Raw genomic sequence first — 25,310 nt, 5'->3', positions numbered from 1 at the left:
TCTAACGTTAGTGCCCTTTATCTCTCCTCGTGTCCAGTATGTCGGTAATTATTGTAAGTCTGATCTATTATGGATATTTAATCAAATGTCCATCTATAAGTATACATAATCATATGAGGGATTAGTTACGATAGGTCAAAAGTGGGTTTTTTCAATCACCTCCTCTATCAATCTTCTAATTTCTCATTATATCTTTATTTAATTAGATCGTAATTGAAAATGTTCCGAACTTGAGGTCAGGTTAAGTCACTTTAATACCATGTGATAACCTTTTTTCGGACTTCTTAATCACCAAACGCTATAACACAGCTATAATGGTTATATAAAGTGTGAAACCGTTTGAAGGTAAACCAACACACATTTTGTTGTAAGCATCACCGATATGATGTGATATTGGTTTATAAATATAGGCCTACTCCCGAAATATAAAGCTACTACATTTCCGCAAAAGAACAAAGATGAAAAGCACTAAATGGGATGACGGAAGATATCATTTTGATCCTTCCTCTTATTAAAAAATTGAAAATACGATCGCTATTCACGAAAGCAATTAAGGCATGAGATGGCACTAGATATAAAAGGCCAAGCTTTATCAGCATCCTGGCCATCCTGACGCGGCGGGCCATTACGACGAGTAACAGAGTGGCTAGGGGAGAGGCCGCAATAGCACCAGATCGCCGCTGGAAGCTTACATTTACATACGGCGTACATCTTGGGGCCTCTCGTCTCAGTCTAATTGTCTTAATGCTATTATGAATGTGTACACAGATATCCGTAATTACTGCTTAATTTCATATTTGTTTGTTATTGCTATAAATATGTTAGATAGATTAACACACCCAGTGATATTAGGTGTACCCAACGTGGAGAAGGCATAACGATCTACATAACTAGATATAGATCAGTTTATTTAATAGGGTGCATTAGATGAGGGTTTGTATCATTTATCTGTTTATATATTAAACATCATTTCTTCTTATTTCGCTCATTGAAAACACGTGTTTGATAGCTTCATCAAGGTTGTGTATATCGTTCTAATGGTAGATTTTATTTGTTTGCAGATTTGCCACCATCTGTGATGTATGAAAAGGGAGTTTGATATACAACCCAATTACCAGAAAAAAAGTTGAATGTCTCATGATCTGAAGACCAACATGGATACTGAAACTGGGATAGAGACTCCAACTGAACAGGGTTATTATGCAACAATGAGCCCTTCTGTTTTGAATTCAAGCCTACCTACGGACAGTCGAAGTACAATTGGACATACTCCATTGCAAGTTCCAGTTTATCTCCAAGCTATTCTAATCACCATGTACTCAGCAATTATAATTCTTTCTGTCGGAGGAAATTTGACAGTGTGTTTTATAGTTTTTCGAGCAAGGCGCATGCGAACGGTGATGAATTTTTTCATAGTAAGTCTTGCTATGAGTGATTTATTAATGGCCATTTTGTGCATCCCTTTCACGTTTGTGGCTAATCTCGTTTTGAATTACTGGCCATTTGGTGACCTGTTGTGTCCCATTGTCACCTTCCTTCAGTCTGTGACAGTGTTTCTTAGTTCCTTTACCCTTGTAGCCATCAGTATGGATCGTTATATCGCCATTATATACCCCCTACGACAAAAGATGTCAAAAAAACAGGCATTCATAGTAATCGCGTTGATTTGGTGCATATCATTCTTAATCCCAATACCCACAGCGATGTTTTCTTGGACCCATAAATACGTCAACGTTTCAACAGCCCCGAAATTCTGCCAGGAAATGTTTGCCAATCCAGAAGATAAAAGGTTATACGGAACAATGATCATGCTACTACAATACTTTCTTCCTCTTGTAATTCTTATGTTTACCTACGGTCGGATCAGCGCAGTCATGTGGTCAGACAGGGCGCCCGGGGAGGCCATGACTACACGTGACCAACGCATGACCGAGTCCAAGCGGAAGGTGAGTTGATGTAGTCTTGTCTTAGACTGCGGTAGTTTCAACATTTCGTCCAAGATATTTTTGCGAAAATTACATAAATTTTAGACGCCTTCTAAGCCAAAAAATTAGAAAATTATTCGTATCGAAGCTAAGTTAGTACATTTTTATTGTATTTTATTTCCAACAAAATAACTTGGTTCACTGCCACAGACAAAAAGCGATGCAATTTATCTAAATAAAAGACGTCATTCGCAGTAAACATCCAATTGTCAATAGGGTTAATAGACACTGTAATAGTAATGCAACTTATTTGCAATGGACAGTAAAACCTTCACCAAACTCCCATATAACTAATGGTGCTCAGAAACTAGTCCTGGTTCATACTCATTACACGTTGTTCAATATTTGATTAAGCACCGATCACAAAGAGAAAGCGACAACTTGAGAAAAAAAAGAAACAACAATTTGAGAGTCCCTTTACACAGCAGATATAAAGCAGATGGACATTTTGTCTGCTTGTATATGCATATATCAAGTCCTGCAAAAGTACTATCATGCAAAAATTCCCGAAAACAATGGTACTACGCGGAGCTTCAAAAGGGATAAAACTGTAAACATCTAATAGATGTTGAAAGTGCAAATGTTCAGCCATGCATATTTATTACCAGTTAGTGTTCGATAGAAAAGCTGCAGTACGTTAATATTGTGTTGATTTGGGAATATTTTAGATGTGATGTCTTGTGGCAATTTATAATTGTAGCAATTTACAGCGGAAACAAATGCAAAAATCGCGAATAATTTCTTATTGATTTATATGGAGTGCAGAGAAAAGGAACTAAATGACACAAAACTGGATGACAGAGCAAATTAATTTTCAGGCAAATAAAAATAAATGATATTGATGAATAATATTCTAGGTTTCAGAAACGTTAATGTTATTGTGGCAAATGTGCCATTTTCAGTTCTGCGACATCTGACGGAAACAACATTTTGATTTGTAATTGAATTAAAAAGACACACTAAGTATAATGGATCCCTTTACACAATCTACTTTCCTAGGCTTTACTCGTTGATTTCAGTAAAACCCCTTCTTTGTCGACGGTATTTGAGAAATGGTGTAGGCTCTATCCTGTAACGAAGACACAGATAAGTGTAATCAGTGGTAGATTTAGTTCCTGCTGCTCAGCAAATAACGATTTGGAACGCATTTCTTATCTATTGTCCGTGTCTGGTATTCTATTGTCTGTATTATATGAGTAGGTAATGTATGGTCGCTCTGTTTCTTGACATGGATAGTATGATTCAAAAAAGGCATGGGACGACTGGTTCGCCCGTTGTCAGTATAATGTGACTAGGTGGACTTTGTAATGGGTTGTTATTTTGGCAGCATGCTTTAAATGAGGTAGCGCTATAAAAGAGGGTCACTTTATACCGTAGCCTCCCTAAACACACACACATTCAGACATGTAACACATTGTATACATGGGAGGCAGTCCTTAATTGACCTCAGCTATCATATAAAGCCCAATCAAATAACCGTAGCAACCGTACTTAGCATCAGTTTTCATCTATCCTCAAATTGAAGTCTTGGTTTCTCAGATATCTAAAGAGAGAACTGTCTTGGTCAACATCTACAGTTTCTGAAAAAAAGTTTTAAAACATGCAATCCATAAATGAAAATATATCCTGTTTCAGCAATCCTAATAAGGAACAGAAAATTGTGATATCACGACCTCTGTAAGGAGCACCAAGTATAAGCACACTAACGTTTAGCGTTGCCCTCGTGAAGCAGATATGGGATATTTAGTGTTTAATATGTTCGTCCCTTCTCGCCCATTCACGTCCGATCGAACTTTAAAATGGAGACGGCGGCATTTATACCTTACATGTATATCTAATTATTGTCCTGGCATCATGCATAATTAATGAAACCCAAATGCCTAGACTGAACTACCTTCATTTCATTTCAAAATATTTCAATGCTTGATGTTATGGAAATAGGAATTGGGCAACAGGTCAAGCCTGCCCTGCAGGTAGGCGTCAGATTTGTACGAGCTGCCCCTATTGCATGATCGTAAAAGGCGACTTAATTTAGGACCTTATCTTTTCTCTTCTTCCTAACTGACTTTATTCTTTCTAATGCCTCACATTTTTGGCCTTGAGTTGACCGTTCGCCCCTGTGAGGAAGGCTCTGGATTCTGTCCCCCTGGCCGAGACACACCAAAGTCTATAAAAGTGGTAGTTTATGCTCCTGCTTAGCGCTCAGCACACAGGGAGTAGGACGACTGGTTCGCCCGTTGTCAGTATAATGTGACCGGGTGGGATGTGTTGCTTGGTGTCTTCGGCGGCATGCGTCAGTGATATAACACTATAAAATGGGCAACAGTTCCACTATCCAAGAAGACACTACATGAATATACCGCAGTCTCCCAAAACACGCATCCTCGCATAACTTACACGCAACCGACAGCATACTTGGGAGGCCGTCCTTACATGACCATAGCTGTTAATATGATGTTAATTATCTCCCGCCCAACGAAGTTTGCGGGGGATATACAAATGGGTTCCGTCCGTCCGTCCGTCCGTACGAATGGTTTCCGGAGCATAACTCTAAACCAGTAGAGATATTTCCACGAAACTTCATACACACATTGGTCTTATGGTCTAGTAGTGCCTTTTGCTATTTTTAGGTTTTCATTTTTTGCTTTTTTTTTCCGTCACCATGGAAACATTGCTGAAAAATATCATATTTTTGTACCAGGTTCGTTCCGGAGCATAAATCTAAAACCAGAAGAGATATTTCCATGTAACTTCATAGACACATTGTTCTTATGGTCTATAGTAGTGCCTTTTGCTAATTTAAGGTTTTCACTTTTTGGACTTTTTTTCTGTAACCATGGAAACATTGCTGAAAATGGCAGATTTTTGTGTAAGAATCGTTTCCGGAGCACAACTCAAAAATCAGCAGAGATATTTCCATGAAACTTCATAGACACATTGTTCTTATGGTGTAGTAGTGCCTTTTGCTATTTTAAGGTTTTCACTTTTTGTACTTTTTTTCTGTAACCATGGAAACATTGCTGAAAATGTCAGATTTTTGTGTAAGAATCGTTTCCGGAGCACAACTCTAAAACCAGCAGAGATATTTCCATGAAACTTCATAGACAAATTTTATGTAGGACTTCTAATTTTGTATTATGCTTTACTTTTTATTAATATACATGCAGTAAAACTCAGATATATCAAACTCAATTACTATGAACATTCACTTAATTCGCTGTTTAAAACAAATAAAAATCGTACTGTTAGCTGCTGAACTTTGTTAAAGCTAAGATCAATTCTGGTATTTTTCAAAGAAGCAAATGTTTTCAAAGTTGGTTTCACTTTGTTAAAAAAAAACCATAAATATGTTTTGTATATATTCTTCAATTGCAGTTGGGTTTTAAAATACTTTCCCTATACTCTTACTAGCATATAAAATTAATGCATTAATTGATTTAGCTCTCCATTGGCGGGGGATCTGAATGACTAAGTCTTTGTTAATCAAACAAACAAACAAACAAACAAGTCAAGCCTATAAAATCCCACTCATTGAACTACCTTCACTTCAAGATAAAATTTATAGATCTTAAAAGACAACAATACACTATTTATGAATACCAATTCCTTTGTTTCGAGGAGGTATACCTGGATTCACACGATAATTTGACATGATTCCTAAGAAGGACCACTCAGTGCTGAGATGGAATTAAAGCATTATTTTGTTTTTATTTTGAACTGTTTAACTACCATGACAACTACAAAATGTACCTTAATTCTTTCTACATTCCATATGATTAATTTCAAGCTTCATAAGCATTGTCAGGTTAAAAGAAAATTTAATGAATGACGGTTATGTTTGTGTCATTTGGTACAAGGCAATACTTAAACATCTTAAACAACATAAAATTCCTTTCAACCTTTTACGTGTATCTTGTCTAATGGATGTCAGTAAGGACATTTACCAGCGTTGTTCCTGAGGCAGTCTTCCTCATCTACTGTACTCAACACCATGCTAGATTGTTTTCGTATACACCAGGTACTGCATTCCTAATGGTAATGCAATGCTCGAAACTCGATTAATGTGTAAAAGTCAATTTTACATTCTGAACATCACGTAAATGTACATAGCTCAGATTTAACCGACGTTTGTTGCATATAAAAGCGTACCTACATAAGCATGATTCACCTATTGCACAGCCATTTTGCCACCGATAAACAGCCATTATGTTTCCGTTGGGAGTGAGTGGATAAACTTAAATGTTCAAACGGCTTATTGCTTTTACGTCATCAATATTACTCTTTGCCGGTATAAAACCGCAACGTGATGCCTATCAAATTGCATCAGGAATTATTTCACAGCGATTATAGTGTAGCAAGTAGAATTGATGTATTTATGTTATAACATTTGATTTAAGTAACATCTGGGTATTTCACGACGAGAACATGTTTTTGTAAATAGTATTATAGTGAAAATTCAGATAAGTTTATGTCGAACCATAGGCTTGTATGGTGAGGTACATATTAATACAATGCCCATAAAACCGTCACATAAAGTCCAAATTTCATATTGAGGTGAGGAGCATGTATGTATTATAATATATCTAGTTGTAATCAAATGCTCTTGATCGTGAATTGATTACAAAGATATGATATAATAGATTTTACGTTTAATATCCATCACACGCATAATTATGTCATTTTGTTCTTATTGTATATAGCTTGAAATATATTAATTATGCTTTGTTTTCAAGATAAAACTTGATCTTAATCAATATGATGTTAACCCAAACTCAACATCAATGAATAACCAAAATTTGCAAATTTTATGAAAAAAGGTGTTGAGGGCGGGTGTGTCAAAACACTTTTATCTATCGCTGAATGACTTGTTATTGATATCATACAATATAATATAGAAAATAAGATAATTCATCCACCACTCCTCATCTAGGCTTAGTTTCTGCTTCGATTGTGCCTGTCTGAAGCAATGTTTTCTAACAAGTTAACAATCGTCAAATTTGTGGGTGCGATATTGATGGATTGGACACACGACAACGTCAGTAGGGGTACACTTGATCGAGCAGTTTCTATTGTTGTTTGACTCCGGTCCACAGGTGGAAAACATAACAGTTCCTATGGCTATCTGGTTGCATTACACTATTCCAAATAGATGTCTGATTAGTTTACGACAACCCTCCAACGTCCTGTTATTATGATCGCCAAAACATGACCAAAGTTTCAGTGAAACGTCTCTTAGTCATTGAAGCAATAAGAATATCGATGTAAACCTAGACAATGCTAGCCGCGTTATACCACTCGGGTATAGAGACTTCTTTTTAGCTCGATCAGATGAGCCTCAAACTAGTAATCAAGAGGTCGCGAGTTCGATCCCTGGCGAAGGTAGTGATTACAAAGATTATGATGTTTTCGAATTTAGGATTATTCAAAATCAAAACCTATGATAAAACTGCTTTCTTTTCTTCTCTTTCGTTTAGTTCTATATGGACAATACTTATCGAGGTGAATTGATAAAATAAACAGTCATTCCTCTACAGTTTGCGACAAAAAGTAGTGTTGACTTATTTCTTTAAGGATATGGCTATTATCATACCATTAATCGGATTTCTTACGGAAAGAATAAAAAAAAAAAAATCTGGCTTACAATAATTTTCTGTCAATCAACCTGTCTGTTTTATTATTTGTATCTCCCACAAAAAGTTTTAGCTGTATAGAATAAAGTTTATATTGATTTATTTTCCTCTGATGAAAACACGTTGATTTATAGCGTTTCCAATGGGAATATCCTTTCTGAACGTAAATAACAATTATTGTAGGACATAAAAACATCAATGTCGATTTTATTTAAATCAGTCTAAATTCTCCTTCAAGAAGCTTCCGTATTTCAGGAAGTGTTTGCGACATAGTGTGAGTTCTACATCTATCAAAAAAAGCACTTATTCACCATGAATCTTAGTTATAGTATACCGCTTCAATATACCACGTGTAGGTCTGCGTTCAGTTGTCATAAGCACATTGAAAGAAATTTCACATATTTGTTCAAAAGGTGCTAAATTAAGAAAATAAATCGTTGACACTTAACAGGATATGGACACAACAAATATGGTCATTTAAGGAAGCTTATCTTTACTACACCAAGGTAAGATTGACATCCATGTTCGTTTTAGGATATATAGATATATTTGTACAAGGATTCTTAGTGATTAATGCATTCGACATTTCAGCTCTTGTTCCCTGCTTCGGAATCATGCGTAAAAATAGGGGGTTGGTGGTATGTTGCCATTAACTTCACTATTCCTTCAACTTTTAAAACGTGACATACCCTTCGATGACTATTCAAGACTCCAAGCAAACCCACTTAAAAATGTTTCCGCCAAAATACACACGATGCTAAATCAATTTTCAGACGATTTGTAACTCTTTAACAAGAATCCCTTCCAACTAGGAATCTTCTCCATTAATATACCTAATCATTTAACAGCAATCAAACTAGGATTGTCGACAAAGAACGGAATAATCATGTATTTGTCGTGTTTAATTGCCTCTATGTTGCATCCCTGACATCAAGTGGACACTACGTAATCCTATTAATGTTCCCAAAGTGCGTTGTGGCAAGATAATCTCTAGATGTTAATTGTCGTTCATCCCAAAAAAAACAGGGAGCATTAACCTCTCGAATCTAACTTCCTGATATAGTCTAAATGTCGTCTTTTATTGGCGGGATATGGTGAACCCAACCCGATATAACATCCAGAGCGGTTCCTGTTTTGAAGTGTTTGCTACACTTTCATACTTAGTTTGTTCCTCATCAGCGAGCCCGAGGGGTATCGAAACGATTTGTTACCTTACACCTTGTTCGGAGTACTTCAGTTGATTGCCAATTACAGTGGTAAAAGAAATAAAATGTTTGAATGGAAAAGCAATAGAGCTGGATGGCTAATGGAAAAACGTTATTAAGTCTGAAGATAAGGTAACAATTTAAACTATAGCTTATAGTGATACTAATTAAACACAATTTATTAATAAATATATCGAAAATCATCACCTTGGAATTCCTAATTATTCATTGATTTATTTCGCGCCATAATCAGCTTTCAATATTTGGTACGTGAACATAAGGTTTTTATTTGTTATTGATTATGTCAATCAATTTTGTTCCAAAAATCCTCCGAATTCCATATCTGTGTTTTATTAATGTTAACATTGCTCCTATGTACATAACTAATTGTAATTCTGACTTGAAGCTGCTTTATATCTGTCAGTGTTATTCGTATAGATTAAGCAATCCTTGTAATGAAATGTTCTGTTGATTTTAAATATTTGGTAAAGTCCCCGTTGTCTCTGATTAAAAATGAAAAATGTGTATAAAAGAATTTATATTAGAGTAAAGGTGTGTTTAAAATTACACGTAAGAATATGTAACATCATGACTGTATGGTGTGACAGCGACACAGCAAGAAACTCTTGTGCTTACTAATCATACACAAAGACCCTTTAACTATCATCTTTATGGCGGTGCCTAGTAACGGAATCAAGATATTGGCCTGGTCATATACATTATATGTATATATAAAACGGTTAAGAGCAAACCTCTTAATTCATTAATGTTACATCTCCATTGACACCGGTGATAGTACTTTATATATGGATGATTGACCTAGAGATATACACATAACACTTTCCATGTAAATCCTCATCCAATATTTTTACAATAAAGCTCTGGAAGCTACAAGGATGGTACCATAAGATAATAGAACTGCTGAAGTACAGTTTAAAAAATCACATCTGACATGACAGAGAGGCTTAACCATTAAAATAGGCAAGACCCTCAGGTTTCGATCAAATACCAAGAAGAGGTAAATAGGATAATATCAGATATATGCTAAATATTAATGTATCGGTCGGGACTACTTAAATGGATAGGGATTAAAGTTCATTGACATCAAGGGCTGCTGTGGAAAGTGCATATCCCTAAAGTTTGCTTTACCGACTTTTACGGAGAAGGGAAAATAATTTCAAGTATTCCAAATGATTACCGTTCCTGACACGTCACAAATAAATGATATAAGATTGCCACCATATATAGACGTGGTGCTGGTCTGATATTCCAAACGATTACACCATTTCGAAGTTTTACACTTATATGCAATGACTTCTTTTGCGTTCATCTGCAACATAAATGTAAATGTAAAATGGACAAGTTCCACTATTCCACTTACCCAAACCCAAACATATACATCTTATTTCAAAAACACACACGCGCACAACACGAACCAGGTATAGACGAAATTACCTTAGTTGGTTATAGAAAGGAAAACGAAATAAACAAATCAAGAAAACAAATTAAGTTTAAAATTCAGTTTGTGGAAAAATGATACCGATTTACTAAATTAACATTAAACATTACTGTATGATTATTGTAGCATAAAATAAAAAGCATATACTAAGAATATAAAGCATATATTCTCTTACGTACTGTGTTATGGCTTTGACTTCGTTTTTGCTAAATACAATAAAAAGTTGAGCTGCAATTTAGTGAGGAAATATTCTATATGGATTAAAAAGTAAATGGCATTTTAACCTCTATATTTGATCAGAAATGCAGAAGATATGATGATTGACATACAAATATCCGGTTAACATGTCTGAAAGGGAACTCACTGGGTTAATCACCGAGATATTGGCATGTAATAATACCATGTTGATGTGTTGATGGTTCCTGGAATAGACTGGCATGAATATCAACTGTATTGTGGTGACACTTTTTATTGAACGATATTTGCACTAGTTAACGGTATACGACAAATGCATGCATTGTCATGCATAAAATGTATACAGGGAAAGCTGGCTTTACTTAAACGTATAGTTATTGACTAGTTATGGCTCTCTTGTAATACAAAAGTGAACTTAACATAAAGTCTGACGCCACAAGGGATCTTATACTTTCATTACGACTTAAAATGTTAGGTTCATTTAAATCATTTATAAAGGAACAATGTTGAAAGGTAAAAAACCGAGTATTTGTTTGGGGTTTTTATCATGCTAAACTTTTATCAACAGCTAATATCAGTTAAGGGCTGTAGTTACGATACGAGTGTTGAACTTCGTTCGATATTTTGCGAGACTGTGGTATATACTTATGATAATGAGGCTTTGTGTATTTTAAATCTATAACGCAAATGTGTTTCCTGAATGTTTTCAAATATACAGTATGTTTGTCTTTCATTCCGTACTTCGTTTACTTTTGTTTAGACTTTAGTACATTTTGTGAATGAACCGTAAATACACCAATAACGCTAAACTAGGGTGTATGATACAATCAAGTAAAATTATTTAATTAAATATGTATATACGAGTCTCTACATTTTGCTAGAAAATATTTCCAGAATATGATCTTTGTAGACATTATGTTTTCAGTATGACATCTAATCCTTAAAGGTGATATAGCACTATAACAAAGGACAACAGTTCCACTATACAAGAAGATACACCATGAATATACCGCAGTCTCCCAAAACACGCACCTCGCACAACATACATGCAGCACACCGCATACATGGGAGGCCATCCTTACATGACCATAGCTGTTAATAGGACGTAAATTAATCAAACAAACAAACAATGCTCCATCGCCGACAGAACATCAACGATATTCATCATTTGAACAATATTTGGTGTTTAATCGTGTATATATATGCCTAATTAATACCAACACAATATCAAATAATTCATTTTACTTTTAGTGCATGCGCAATCAGTACTTCATTCCATATAGAACATAGCGCCACAGACTTTTTTTCGGGATGCAATTCATTATTTTTAATATTTCTATCTTGAAGTAAAATTTGAAGCTCAACCGTTTCAATGGTGGCAATGGTGTAAAATAAGTAAATTTTGCAACTGAATAATATTTTTTTAAATCGCCTACTCTCGTATTTGAAAGAAAAAACCCATTTGTCAGCGGTGCAGCATCTTTAATGAAGCAAAATTAAAAATCGAAAAACTGAAGTTGAGATTTGAAAAAGACATAAATAGTGAAAAGCCACGTGGTGACATCGGTAGAATCAAATGATTGTAATGGGGTAGCAAACTGGGGAAACGCATATCTTTCTACGATCGGGTCATATCACATAGGTGAAATATTAAGTCCGTGCAATCCGACCTACCCAATCATTTCGACTCTGATCCAATATTTTGACTATGTAATTAATATTATATGTAATGGTATGTGTTATCGTGCTTACAAACTATTAATGTTCAATATGAATAGCCAACGAAGTATGTCCTACAGTAACACAGCGGTGCAATCTAAGGCCATATAAATCAAACGATATTACCAACCATTTGATGACTAAGCAATCGTATAGCAACATCGGTAATAAATCCTGCGTAGCCAATAGGTTAATTGAAAAATACCAATTGCCTGCAATGGTTTTGCATTAGACTTGCTTAATATTGCCTTAGTTCAATAAATCCACTTCCGTCAAAACGCTCCTAGTTGTTTGTGTCGCCGGAGATCCTTGTGGTGTCAAATAGATTCACGATTTATATGCATGGCGTTGGTCAAAAATAAAAATAAGCAGGTAGTCTGCGAGCTGTTTCGTCCAGATGACCGCTCCCTGCCCCCATTCTGGACATTTCGATACAGACTAATAACAAGCAGAACGGATAATAAGTACAGTTACCGGTCTTGGTGTTGTGAAGATTCGTGCTCGAATGTTTATTAATTCGAGATTGGCGACAAAATAAAGTGTTTCGTCGAAAGTGATTGCCCAGGATGTGTAGCTTATGAATCAAGGGTTATTATAAGTCAACGGGAGATCAATGTGTCTTGACCCAAACTATGAATTTACAGTGACAGCACCGTGTACGCTGCCTATTAGCAGATCAAGATCGAATTTAATTGAATGGATAAAGATGTTAGTTGTTGATATGGGATTGTTGAGTTTTGGTATTGTAATTTAACTTGTTATCAAATATACCTGGGAAATATGAACTTATTTTACAAAATGGCTACTTTATTATGTTAAAAATAATTCATTGTTTTTTCTCAAAATTTTGAATTTTAAAAAGGTTTGTTATTTCGAATATTGGAACAGTTAGGAACATGGACATATATAAGTCTATCATTCTGGTATAAGCAAACTACATGTATACATGGTCACTTTTAACCGATATCGTATTGACCACTTCAATCTTAACTAAAACTATAACGATAAGAGTATATGGAAAGGGCTACATAGAACCCATACCTAGTCCGTCCTAAAAACTATGTTACGACATTACGTTTTACCGAGCATAGATCGACATAAAATACGCTGGCTTAAATTCGAGATGCGTTTTGAGAGTGTTTGTCATATGCTAGAATAAGTCTTAATTCGACGCAAATAAAGACCTTGGTGCAAGTAAGGTGTAATATGGCAAAACATTGTTACAGAATGCTTACAAATAGAAAATTTACATTTAGAAGATATACAACCGATGAGTTTGTGGCAGGAGAGATGTTTGGCAGCGTGGCAAATTAGTAATGACAGTATCCATATTCCTCTACTAGCGTGAACATTTTTTTTTTATTTACAGCGAAACTGTCGTGTACTTTTAGTGTGACTTTAGCCTTTAGTAAACGATTTAATGCGAACTGCCAAAAAATTCGTTGAAATTGCAGTTATTTCTCTGCAAGACAAATGGATCGATCATAAGACAGGGGGCTTTAGTTGTGCAAAAAATCAATCCCTGAATTAACTAAACAAATGGTCATAAAAACTTCAAATATGCTTTTTCTTCTTCCGTATTGTTCTATTGACTAATACTACTCGGTGTTGTTTTTCAAATAGTATTTGTTTCAATTAAATCACATTTTGTATATTTTTCAATTTAAAATGAATTTGAAAGATGAAAATTTTGTCCTGAAAGAGTTTTTTTGTATAATTTTATTTTCACTGAAATATATGTTAGAATCGTCCTTCTTTTTAATAATTCGCTGCTTATTTAAGTGTTTTGAAATAAACCAATTCGTGCATTAAATACATTAAAATATATCAATCATGCTGCGGTTAATATGCCCCTATCACTGAAACGCACTGAAAACTCTATAGTGGAATTATTTTAAATCCTGAATGTTCTATCCCTTAGAACCAACACAAAAACAAGGAAAGAAACACAATCTAGCGTTTCAATTCCAATTAACACCGCTTCTAATATTTTCATAGAAATCCTTACATAGGAATAAATTTAATTCTCGATCATCTCCTAAACTGAACCCAAACGCCTTTTGACCATGACTAGAATTTTAAACCATATTAAACTTATTCTATTAGATCATTTTGTTAATGACTAATACTGTAAAACATTACAATTCCATTGTTTTTTATATTTCCGTTCTGACATGTTTCCAAATGGTAGTTAAATCCTTCCATGTAAGCCTTCAGACCTGGTGCCTAATGGTGCGTTCGTGTCCTTGAAACCGGTATGATTAAGTTAATGCATCTAAGCAGTGCCTTGATATCCGGCTTGGGATGCATTGCAGACGTGAGCGATTTGTGATGTAAATCTGATAAAAAATTGATGACAACTGAGTGCGAGTTTATACATTTGACCTTGTATCAGCGATACCAAGGATATTTAAGAGATGGATCGGGGTAACGATAGACGTCGGGAGCCTCTCTATATAATGTATAATGATATCAACTCTTTCTAAAGCAGAGGAAAATTTGCTACTTCATTTAATTAGCCGAACATTGAAAACGAATTAGCGTCAAGTGCTTTGTCTTTCCTAGGACAACTCTTATAATACGTATAAATGGCAATTTTACATATAGATATAAATAATACATTGCATGATCAAGCCACATCAAAACACTCAAATATATCAAAATAATCAAATACAATGCACATACACGGAAATGTATCAGAAACAATCGTTGTAGTATATCACTTTTCAGTTTATATTATCTTAAGATTATATATGATCATACAATTTGGTTTGTCTTTAAAATACTTTGCGTTGAACAACAGCCAATTCATATTTTCATATTTTTTCTCACACTGGTGTGCCTCGACTTTGCGATATAATTCAGACTTTTTTTCAAATAAACAAACACTTGGTTGAAGTCTAATAAAGAACGAGATAAAAAAGTAGTCTTTGAAGAAAAGAAGACTGACCTCGAATTTATGCAATTATTTATATCATTGAAATCTTGTGTTTATTGATGAATTGACATTGTTAATACTATTATTCCACTGTTTGAAGGCGACACTGCAATATGCGCTCACCGTAAGCGTCTTTTTTGTATCTTAATCTGATATTTTGTCGTAGGACATTAGAATCCGCTGTACGGCATATATCAGTGAGGTTTAATTTGACTGGGTAGAGTTCAAGTCAAATTAAACAGTCCAAGAAAATTTTATCAAAACAGTTGTTTTGTTATTTTTGTTTTAATTTCCAGACCTATTAATTTAGTGCACATGTCTGTCTTCTAATCGAATTAAACAGACAAGCGAAAGAGTTAGATGATCGGAAACAGAATCGCTTGATGTTCTGCCATTCACATTCATTCATAATTGTTTGATACATTAGTTCAAGGTAAGGTTTGTAAAATATAGCTTGACCACACTAAACCAATACCAATCGCGATCCTGACCTACAGGAACTTTTCAATGGAAGGTCGGACCGGCCTCTGGAACTGATTGGAATACCACGCTATGTAAATATTTTGTATTGCAATTTTGCAAAGCAATCGTTCTGGGATCCCCATCCCCTTGTCAGGTTTCATTTACAGGAACGATAGAGCAAGGCCACCTGGGTGTGTGTAACCTCGGATAGGTCGACATATGATGATGTTTTGGTCTAGAAGGGAAATAGTCGTCCAGTTGTTTTCATTATATACATGCTGCTCTGTGGAGAGTATATCACTATGATGTTACAACTGGCCTAATATGAAAAATAAGCAACGTAATATGTTTATCAAGTAACATTATATGTTTATCAACTATTCACGGAATGTTTATTTGGCCTAATGATTGTACATAATGTGTATCCATGAACGTCCTGGACGACAATGAAGACAGCACATTAAAGAAACAAAGAAATAATATCATATCAATGAGAATATTAAAATTTAAATCACACAACGTGTTTCCTCAAATACAGTATGTATTGATATTTTTTTTATCATTTCATTAACTACGATTTTAACTTCACAGAATAATTGCGAATACGCACTAAACTTAGCCAATTAGTTTCATCATTCCATAAAGATGGTAATATTAGAAACATTAAGGATATACATAACCATTCCACTTGTCATTCCACTACCTCTAACGTTTCCATAGAGTGCTCGTTACCGCAGAGATAGACGCCATACATAAACAAAGCACACGGCCATTATTTCCGAGAAGATTAATTTCGTGCTTGTAAGTCTGGTAAAATTGCCGAGGGTTTCTCCTCACATGTGCTCTTAACGTTTCACTGTATCGAGATACAAACGATACACAATTAAGAATTTAGGAGATTTTAGATAGTTTGAAATAGCAATGCATGTATTGATGATAGAAACAGATATACGGGTATTATTATGTGTATTCTAACGTCTTTGTATTTGTTTATTCTCACAGTTTATAAAATCTGAAGCCAGTTTTCAACCAATTGAGATATCTTGGCAAAACGACTTCGTACAATACACGATATCGTCTCTCATCCTTAGCGGAAAAAGAAAAATGTAATTATAGAAGTCACAAATGTTACGTAATCGCCATACACATCTATTTTTAATAGCTTATTTGAACGACTATAACTTTAAACCGATCCATTGCACCCTCGCTATAAACTACATAAAGATGCATGTTAAGGTGCTCTTAATATCTCCCAAACACTTGATGTGTAGTGATATAGCTACTAAACTGGTGAAGTCTCAAGCCAGTAAAAACATCGACCATCAAAACCATCTACATCCTGTCTCTGAAAGGCACGAATACCATTAGCGTGCTTCCTTATCAGTCCAGCCGTACGTTTTGTGATTGACAGGTTATGACGTCACATATAATGAATGATCTGCCACGTTTTAGTACTCCGCTGGACAATGTGTCAAGCATGGTAATCTTCATAGATCACGTGCACCTGGCAGTGCGTGCGGGTGACTTGATTGTAAGTTCTTTATAAGAAAACAAATGCTGGATACATCAGCGACAAAGACAATAGGTATAAAAAGGTCAACTTATTGAGTGACTGACACATTTTGATTTCTAATATAATTGACTCCCTAGATTTCGTATAAGGGCAACACTTGTCTAAGATTTTGTATTCATGTTGAGAGAATACTAAGGATACCAGAATAATGGAGTTAATACTATACAGACTATGAAAACGGTTGTTTGATTAAATATTCGTCCTATTTACAACTAGAGTTATGTAAGGACGGCTTCCAATATATGCGACGTGTTGCGTATGTGAAGAGCGAGGTGCGTGTTTTGGGAGGCTGCGGAATATTCGTGTTGTGTCTTCTTATATAGTCGAACTGTTGTCCTTTGCATCGTGCTTTATCACTGGATCATGCCGCTGAAGAAACAGAACAAACCACCCACCCGTTCACATTATACTGACAACGGGCGACCCAGTTCTAGTTTTTAATGTATTAAATATTATATGGATTATATAGTGTGCTCCGCCGGTTGTATTGATTTTTTTATTGTTTCTAAATATGGAAAAAAAATAGTGGAAAAACTATCATCTTTGGATCAAGGTGCCGAAAATATTTTGTGAACTTAATAATATGACTGAAAAATCTAACATACCTGATCAATTTTAGTACAAAACATATCGGTGGAGTGTCTGAGAGTATATAAAAAACGATCATGATTTACGATTTCGTGCTGCATTTGTGTCAGACTGATACAGATTTCATTTCCGTGAAATATTTCATCTTCTTTTCAAGTAGCAAAATTGCCGACCTTGATATCTTGGTAGACTAGCAATTTCTTAGCCTCTTTGACTTCAGTAGTATTCACAATAACCTGAGATGAACAATTGACTGGCAACTAGAAAAATCCTACAAGGCGAATTGCCAATAAACATGCATATATCGTCGTTTGTATTCTCGGTGATCTATCCGCTTGACGGAGAGCGTCCTTCAAATGTTTATAACCAACGCAGAACATTCCCAAGAAACATCTTTCATCTAGTCATGATCAATTGCACAGGAAAGCATTAAGCGATTTTTGTTCTTGAGGGGATTATACTTTGATATGTATGTGCTCTGAAAAATTAAACAAGTTGAGTTGCACAACTTATAACAGACTGGCAGGCAATCAATCCCGGGAAACATATAGTAAGACAAATATATATACAAAAGTCATTCTTCACAAGAATGGAATTGGAAGTATGTGTTCAATTGAAATAAATATGTTTTGTTCGAATTCCAAACAAACATCGGTTCACAGTCAAACGGTTGTCATGACACCTCTATCTTTATGACCTGGACAGTATTTTGCTTACAATGAGTCTATAAATCAATAAAACAATAAATGCTAGGTGTCGCGCAATTTTTGAAATTGCGCAAGAGCAATATCGCAAAAAGTTCAGGACTAAAAATATATTTATAACACGAACACTGCAAAATATTTGCATGCCGGGCACTTGTATTTTGTCTCCAATTTAACTTTCATGTGTATTTAACATAAAAAACATTTTCTGATGACGTTAAATGATCCACATAGTGCCTGCCATCGATTTACTTAGCAAAACAACAAAACAATGTTTTTCAATGTGAACACTAAGCCAATTGTAGTTAAGAAAACTGAAATTACACACAATAACTAATTTCACTTCGTGATATTGTTGGCACCATTTGATTTTTAATGTTTAGGTTAAAACCTATATCATTATCATCTTGAGAAACTCCCATTAAAGGTGTTTATGAAATGAAACTATTCACCATTAGTTTGTTTAAAGATTAGTTGTGAAAACTCCGGAATCGCCTTGGTATAATTAAATAATCTAGTCAAAACAAGTAGATATTGCGAAATGATGTTACGAAAAACCGTAAGTCTATATTCATGTATTCATTTTTGAAGTGTTCAACTCGAAATAACATGAATCCTAGAAAACCGATTTCAACAATACAGGAAGACATTTCACACACCGCATACATGTGAGGTCGTCCTTAAATGACCCTAGCTGTTCATAGGACGTATTTTAATCAAACAAATAAGCACACCAAACTCACAAAAATAATGCAAGGATGAAGGAATGTAAGCCTCTTTCGTAATAACGAGAACAAAGACGTGAACGACCATTTGTTTTATTAAGGATTAACCTCTTACTTTGCTTAGTTTATGAGATGATAAACCCAATTGAGCCCGAGGTAAATTGCGTAAATGCGAAACGTTTACGTACATTTACCGACTACTCCATTGGGTTTATCATCTCATAAACAAAGCAAAGTAAGAGGTTAATCCTTATATTTACAATATTTTCTTTAAACAATAAAATCAACAAAAACGTCAAATACAATCATTTACCTGTATTATTCGCCGTCAAACTTATACTGCCGTCATGTTGATCCACGCGCAACAGCCATTCAAAAATGCGCGCCGTTGACTTGACTTGACAACTTAATCCCGCCCTTTTTTCCCAAGACGTCACAAAAATAGTTATGATAATTCAGTTCTTTTATTCATGTCAAATAGCAATAATGCATTAAAAAAATAAACGTGTTTTATTGTATGTCTTCGATTGTCTCGTACATGTGTTATTTGTAAAGATTGGCACGTGATTTCGTGGAATGTCAGAGGATGTCCGCCAATATACGCACCGAATCGAGTAACGTTCTGCACTAAAGTTATTGAGAAACAAACAGATCTGCCCCAACATAGTTTATTAATACAGAAATCGTTTCAATTGTAAATATGAGTACATATTCTATAACGTTTACGTTTATCCTCTAATTACAACATGCTTTTTGTGAAACTATTTACATATGTCTTTTGTGTTTTGTCTTTCCAGATCATAAAAATGATGATAACAGTTGTGATTATATACGCAATATGCTGGTTACCTCTTCATGTACTGAACATTGCTGGGGACGTAGATCCAAGCGTATATGACGTCAAAGGAATGAACTACATATGGATGACGTCACACTGGCTCGCTATGAGTAATTGTATGTATAATCCATTCATATATTGCTGGATGAATGCTAAATTCAGAAATGGATTCCTGAAAGTGTTGAACTGTTTCACATGTGGATTAGTGAATGTGACTGATGAAATAGAAATGCAGCGAATAAGGAGGCAGGATACGTTAACTGTGACAACGTCTGTGTCTGTAAACGGAAGTCTAAGGAGGTTCAATTCATCAAAACGGAAAGAGGCGGCAGCATATAACGCAGAATATACAGCGATGGCGGAGAAACGGTGATGAATTTAGACAAAGATTTCAGAGTTGTGTGTACAATAAAAACCTTAGATATTGTTGTAAATTACAAAATATTTTGGTTGATTGCGTTAATGATGATACGAAGTTAAATATGTGATGAAAACATTGTATATACTCCCCGATGTTAAGGAATTTCCGCGTATATGTGAATTTGGGTTACTATAAAATCGTTTGGAACGAAGGGAGAGTATATAATTATTTACAAGGTAATTTTATCATATCATTTATTTTTGAGGACCCGGAAGGGCCCTGGCTATGTGTGTATCTTTCGATCAGAAATCTGAAACATCAAAATGCAGATTTTCTAATTCTCTCAATTCATGATTGCAAGCAATGGCAGTATCAATAATTAAAGATGATTTCCCCCTGGTTTTGTGCTCGATTTGTGTTCTTCGCAGAAATATTTAATCTTTTATCTTAGGTTTTTCTTAGTCGAGCCTTAGGTTAATATATCCAGTTTTTAGTAATTTTGAATTTATTAACGATCTTGATTTATTATGGGTTTCAAATAATTCTGATTTCAGTAACTTATACTAGAAAAAAAGTGTATAAACGCAAATGTCTTATACTTATACAACAAAGGACGTATTTGCTGAAACCAATCTTTAAATAGAATCGATGTTATATCCTTTACAGTATAATGCCACAATGTCATCAAGATCCGCCATTCAGACGTAGACATAACATTTTTTATTGACAAAGACATTTAAACGTTTAAATATTTATAACCGTGACACCAACGTATTCAACGGACCAGGATTTCGGGTATCACGAATGTATCATAGGAATGGGCTAGTGCGTGTGTTGGAGAGAGAGTGTGTGTGTTGGAGAGAGAGTGTGTGTGTTGGAGAGTGAGTGTGTGTGTTGGAGAGTGAGTTGGAGAGAGTGAGTACGTGTGTTGGAGAGCGAGTGCGTGTGTTGGAGAGTGAGTGCGTGTGTTGGAGAGTGAGTACGTGTGTTGGAGAGTGAGTACGTGTGTTGGAGAGTGAGTGCGTGTGTTGGAGAGTGAGTACGTGTGTTGGAGAGTGAGTGTGTGTGTTGGAGAGTGAGTGCGTGTGTTGGAGAGAGAGTGCGTGTGTTGGAGAGTGAGTGCGTGTGTTGGAGAGTGAGTACGTGTGTTGGAGAGTGAGTGCGTGTGTTGGAGAGTGAGTGCGTGTGTTGGAGAGCGAGTACGTGTGTTGGAGAGCGAGTACGTGTGTTGGAGAGCGAGTACGTGTGTTGGAGAGTGAGTACGTGTGTTGGAGAGTGAGTACGTGTGTTGGAGAGTGAGTACGTGTGTTGGAGAGTGAGTGCGTGTGTTGGAGAGAGTGGTGTGTTGGAGAGAGTCGTGTGTTGGAAGCGAGTACGTGTGTTGAGAGGAGTACGTGTGTTGAGAGGAGTCGTGTGTTGGAGAGTGAGTGCGTGTGTTGGAAAGCGAGTGCGTGTGTTGGAGAGTGAGTACGTGTGTTGGAGAGAGTGCGTGTGTTGGAGAGTGAGTACGTGTGTTGGAGAGTGAGTGCGTGTGTTGGAGAGTGAGTACGTGTGTTGGAGAGTGAGTCGTGTGTTGGAGAGTGAGTACGTGTGTTGGAGAGTGAGTACGTGTGTTGGAGAGTGAGTGCGTGTGTTGGAGAGTGAGTACGTGAGACGTGTGTTGGAGAGGAGTACGTGTGTTGGAGAGTGAGTCGTGTGTTGGAGAGTGAGTACGGTGTTGGAGAGAGGAGTGCGTGTGTTGGAGAGTGAGTACGTGTGTTGGAGAGTGAGTACGTGTGTTGGAGAGCGAGTACGTGTGTTGGAGAGTGAGTACGTGTGTTGGAGAGTGAGTACGTGTGTTGGAGAGTGAGTACGTGTGTTGGAGAGTGAGTACGTGTGTTGGAGAGTGAGAGTACGTGTGTTGGAGAGTGAGTACGTGTGTTGGAGAGTGAGTACGTGTGTTGGAGAGTGAGTACGTGTGTTGGAGAGCGAGTACGTGTGTTGGAGAGCGAGTGCGTGTGTTGGAGAGTGAGTACGTGTGTTGGAGAGTGAGTACGTGTGTTGGAGAGTGAGTACGTGTGTTGGAGAGTGAGTACGTGTGTTGGAGAGTGAGTACGTGTGTTGGAGAGTGAGTACGTGTGTTGGAGAGTGAGTGCGTGTGTTGGAGAGTGAGTACGTGTGTTGGAGAGTGAGTGCGTGTGTTGGAGAGTGAGTACGTGTGTTGGAGAGTGAGTACGTGTGTTGGAGAGTGAGTACGTGTGTTGGAGAGTGAGTACGTGTGTTGGAGAGTGAGTACGTGTGTTGGAGAGTGAGTACGTGTGTTGGAGAGTGAGTACGTGTGTTGGAGAGTGAGTACGTGTGTTGGAGAGTGAGTACGTGTGTTTGGAGAGTGAGTACGTGTGTTGGAGAGTGAGTACGTGTGTTGTGGAGAGTGAGTACGTGTGTTGGAGAGTGAGTACGGTGTTGGAGAGTGAGTACGTGTGTTGGAGAGTGAGTACGTGTGTTGGAGAGTGAGTACGTGTGTTGGAGAGTGAGTACGTGTGTTGGAGAGTGAGTACGTGTGTTGGAGAGTGAGTACGTGTGTTGGAGAGTGAGTACGAGTGTTGGAGAGTGAGTACGTGTGTTGGAGAGTGAGTACGTGTGTTGGAGAGTGAGTACGTGTTTGGAGAGTGAGTACGTGTGTTGGAGAGTGAGTACGTGTGTTGGAGAGTGAGTACGTGTGTTGGAGAGTGAGTACGTGTGTTGGAGAGTGAGTACGTGTGTTGGAGAGTGAGTACGTGTGTTGTGGAGAGTGAGTACGTGTGTTGGAGAGTGAGTACGTGTGTTGGAGAGTGAGTACGTGTGTTGGAGAGTGAGTACGTGTGTTGGAGAGTGAGTACGTGTGTTGGAGAGTGAGTACGTGTGTTGGAGAGTGAGACGTGTGTTGGAGAGTGAGTACGTGTGTTGGAGAGTGAGTACGTGTGTTGGAGAGTGAGTACGTGTGTTGGAGAGTGAGTACGTGTGTTGGAGAGTGAGTACGTGTGTTGGAGAGTGAGTACGGTGTTGGAGAGTGAGTACGTGTGTTGGAGAGTGAGTACGAGTACGTGTGTTGGAGAGTGAGTACGTGTGTTGGAGGTGAGTACGTGTGTTGGAGAGTGGTAGGTGTGTTGGAGAGTGAGTGTGTGTTGGAGAGTGAGTACGTGTGTTGGAGAGTGAGTCGGTGTTGGAGAGAGCGACGTGTGTTGGAGAGTGAGTACGTGTGTTGGAGAGTGAGTACGTGTGTTGGAGAGTGAGTACGTGTGTTGGAGAGTGAGTACGAGTGTTGGAGAGTGAGAACGTGTGTTGGAGAGTGAGAACGTGTGAGTCATTGTCATAGGATTTCATATAAATACATATATCATCAAAGTTTGAATGAGTGTCTTGTATTGTTACTGAATAAGATATATTTTACAAGAGAATGCTTTACTTTGGAAGATTGATTGGTGAGTGACAGGAAGAGTATAATTATATTAAAATGAACTCCCATTTATACATATATATTCTCAGACTGGGAAATGTGAAATTGTAACGCAATACATCCATTGAATATATCTAGTCTTCCTTTGTGTTTCGAATATTGAAAATCTTAGTAATATTATTCATCGTGTAATCGTATTTATCGTTATTCACCAGGGACTGCCGTTTACGAAGGAATATGAAGAGTTTAAAAAAATAACTATATTTGAGTATTAAATATTACAAGAAATGAACATGGTAGTTATATATAACAATTCAATATGATTTCAGATGGTAGTCATTACAGTATTTTGTGAAGTCCTCAACGTTCTACCGCAGATAATCCCATCATAACGCACATCAAGGCTTTGAGGAATTTAATATCTAATTATCTACTGCACATTTCATCATTTTGTGCATTTTCGTATATCTCATTCCTTGGCAAAGGTTATGGAAATTTGTTTGAATTAGAATTTCATTATTTCTTCCTTAATGCATCCTATTTGTCAGACTTGTTTTTTGTTCCTTTCCAATTCTTATTTTTCTCTTTTTTGTTCGATAAAGAAAATAACGTGCCTGGTGGTGATGAATGAATAGTTTCCACACACTATTAAACCAATTTGATATCCACAACATGTGTCAAATCAGCGTTATAATATTCCGAATATTTTCTTTAATCGTCACAGTACAGTTCCTCTTTATATTTTGTTACCCTGCAATTTGCGTTCGTAATATTTGTATGTCGTAAACCTAATCCTTAACAAAATTATGAAATGGTTATAAGTGTTATTTACAGCACAGAAAATGTATTATTTTCAAATTCAATGCAGTTTTTACTACATCATAGGATAACATGATTTATATTTTGACACATGTTGTTTTATTGATAGAGGATTCCACATGCATATTAACTACCGATTGAATCGTTTGGAGTTGTAATATATAATAATTGTACCACAGTTCAAATTGCACACAAAACAAAGAGAGTAATTAACGTTTAAGTATCTGATAATTATTTCATTATGAAAATGATGTAATATTACATTCCAATCGTTAATCAATTAAAGAAAAAAAACATGTACTCAACATTAATTATAGAAATGAACAGTAGGTAACTTTACTGTTAATGTTTGTCAGTAGCAATTGGTTTAAATAATATATACAAGAGTTCCAGTACTCGCGTGTTCCTCACTCTCCTCTCGCAAATGATCTCGCTAACAATATAAGGAGACGTATAAATAAATGCAAGAACTTATTACTATCTACATGACGATTATATAGGCCAAATTATTTAGAAATCGGAGCATGAACATCAAGTCCGAGACATTTTTAAGTGTGCATATGATGGCTTCATTTACTTCAGGAAAGCAACCCTATTAACATACATACCGACTGACAAAACAACTCTAATGTTTGATGATGAAAACTCCAAAATAAAGAGATTCTCAACATTGGATGACAAGACTCTCGGACCT

At 36.2% G+C, this 25,310-nt stretch overlaps 1 protein-coding gene and 1 long non-coding RNA gene across 2 annotated transcripts in view; both read left to right on the top strand.

The window, feature by feature from the left end:
• Window positions 1-21,280, top strand: part of LOC138323766 (RYamide receptor-like) — a 37,782-nt gene extending 16,502 nt beyond the window's left edge. Inside the window, exons 2-3 of the mRNA XM_069268595.1 lie at window positions 1,062-1,946; window positions 19,981-21,280. Of these exons, the coding sequence (XP_069124696.1) occupies window positions 1,131-1,946; window positions 19,981-20,394 (1,230 nt within the window). The 5' untranslated portion in view covers window positions 1,062-1,130 and the 3' untranslated portion in view covers window positions 20,395-21,280. The remainder of the gene's footprint in view (window positions 1-1,061; window positions 1,947-19,980) is intronic.
• A 1,549-nt stretch (window positions 21,281-22,829) lies between these two features.
• LOC138324563 (uncharacterized) lies at window positions 22,830-23,930 on the top strand. Its single transcript, XR_011208643.1, has 2 exons — window positions 22,830-22,971; window positions 23,631-23,930. It is a non-coding gene; the product is annotated as an uncharacterized lncRNA (long non-coding RNA).
• The last annotated feature ends 1,380 nt before the right edge of the window (window positions 23,931-25,310 follow it).

The sequence above is a fragment of the Argopecten irradians genome, chromosome 5, assembly GCF_041381155.1.
Source record: "Argopecten irradians isolate NY chromosome 5, Ai_NY, whole genome shotgun sequence".
Classification (NCBI taxonomy): domain Eukaryota; kingdom Metazoa; phylum Mollusca; class Bivalvia; order Pectinida; family Pectinidae; genus Argopecten; species Argopecten irradians.
This window is presented reverse-complemented; position numbering and strand designations above follow the sequence as displayed.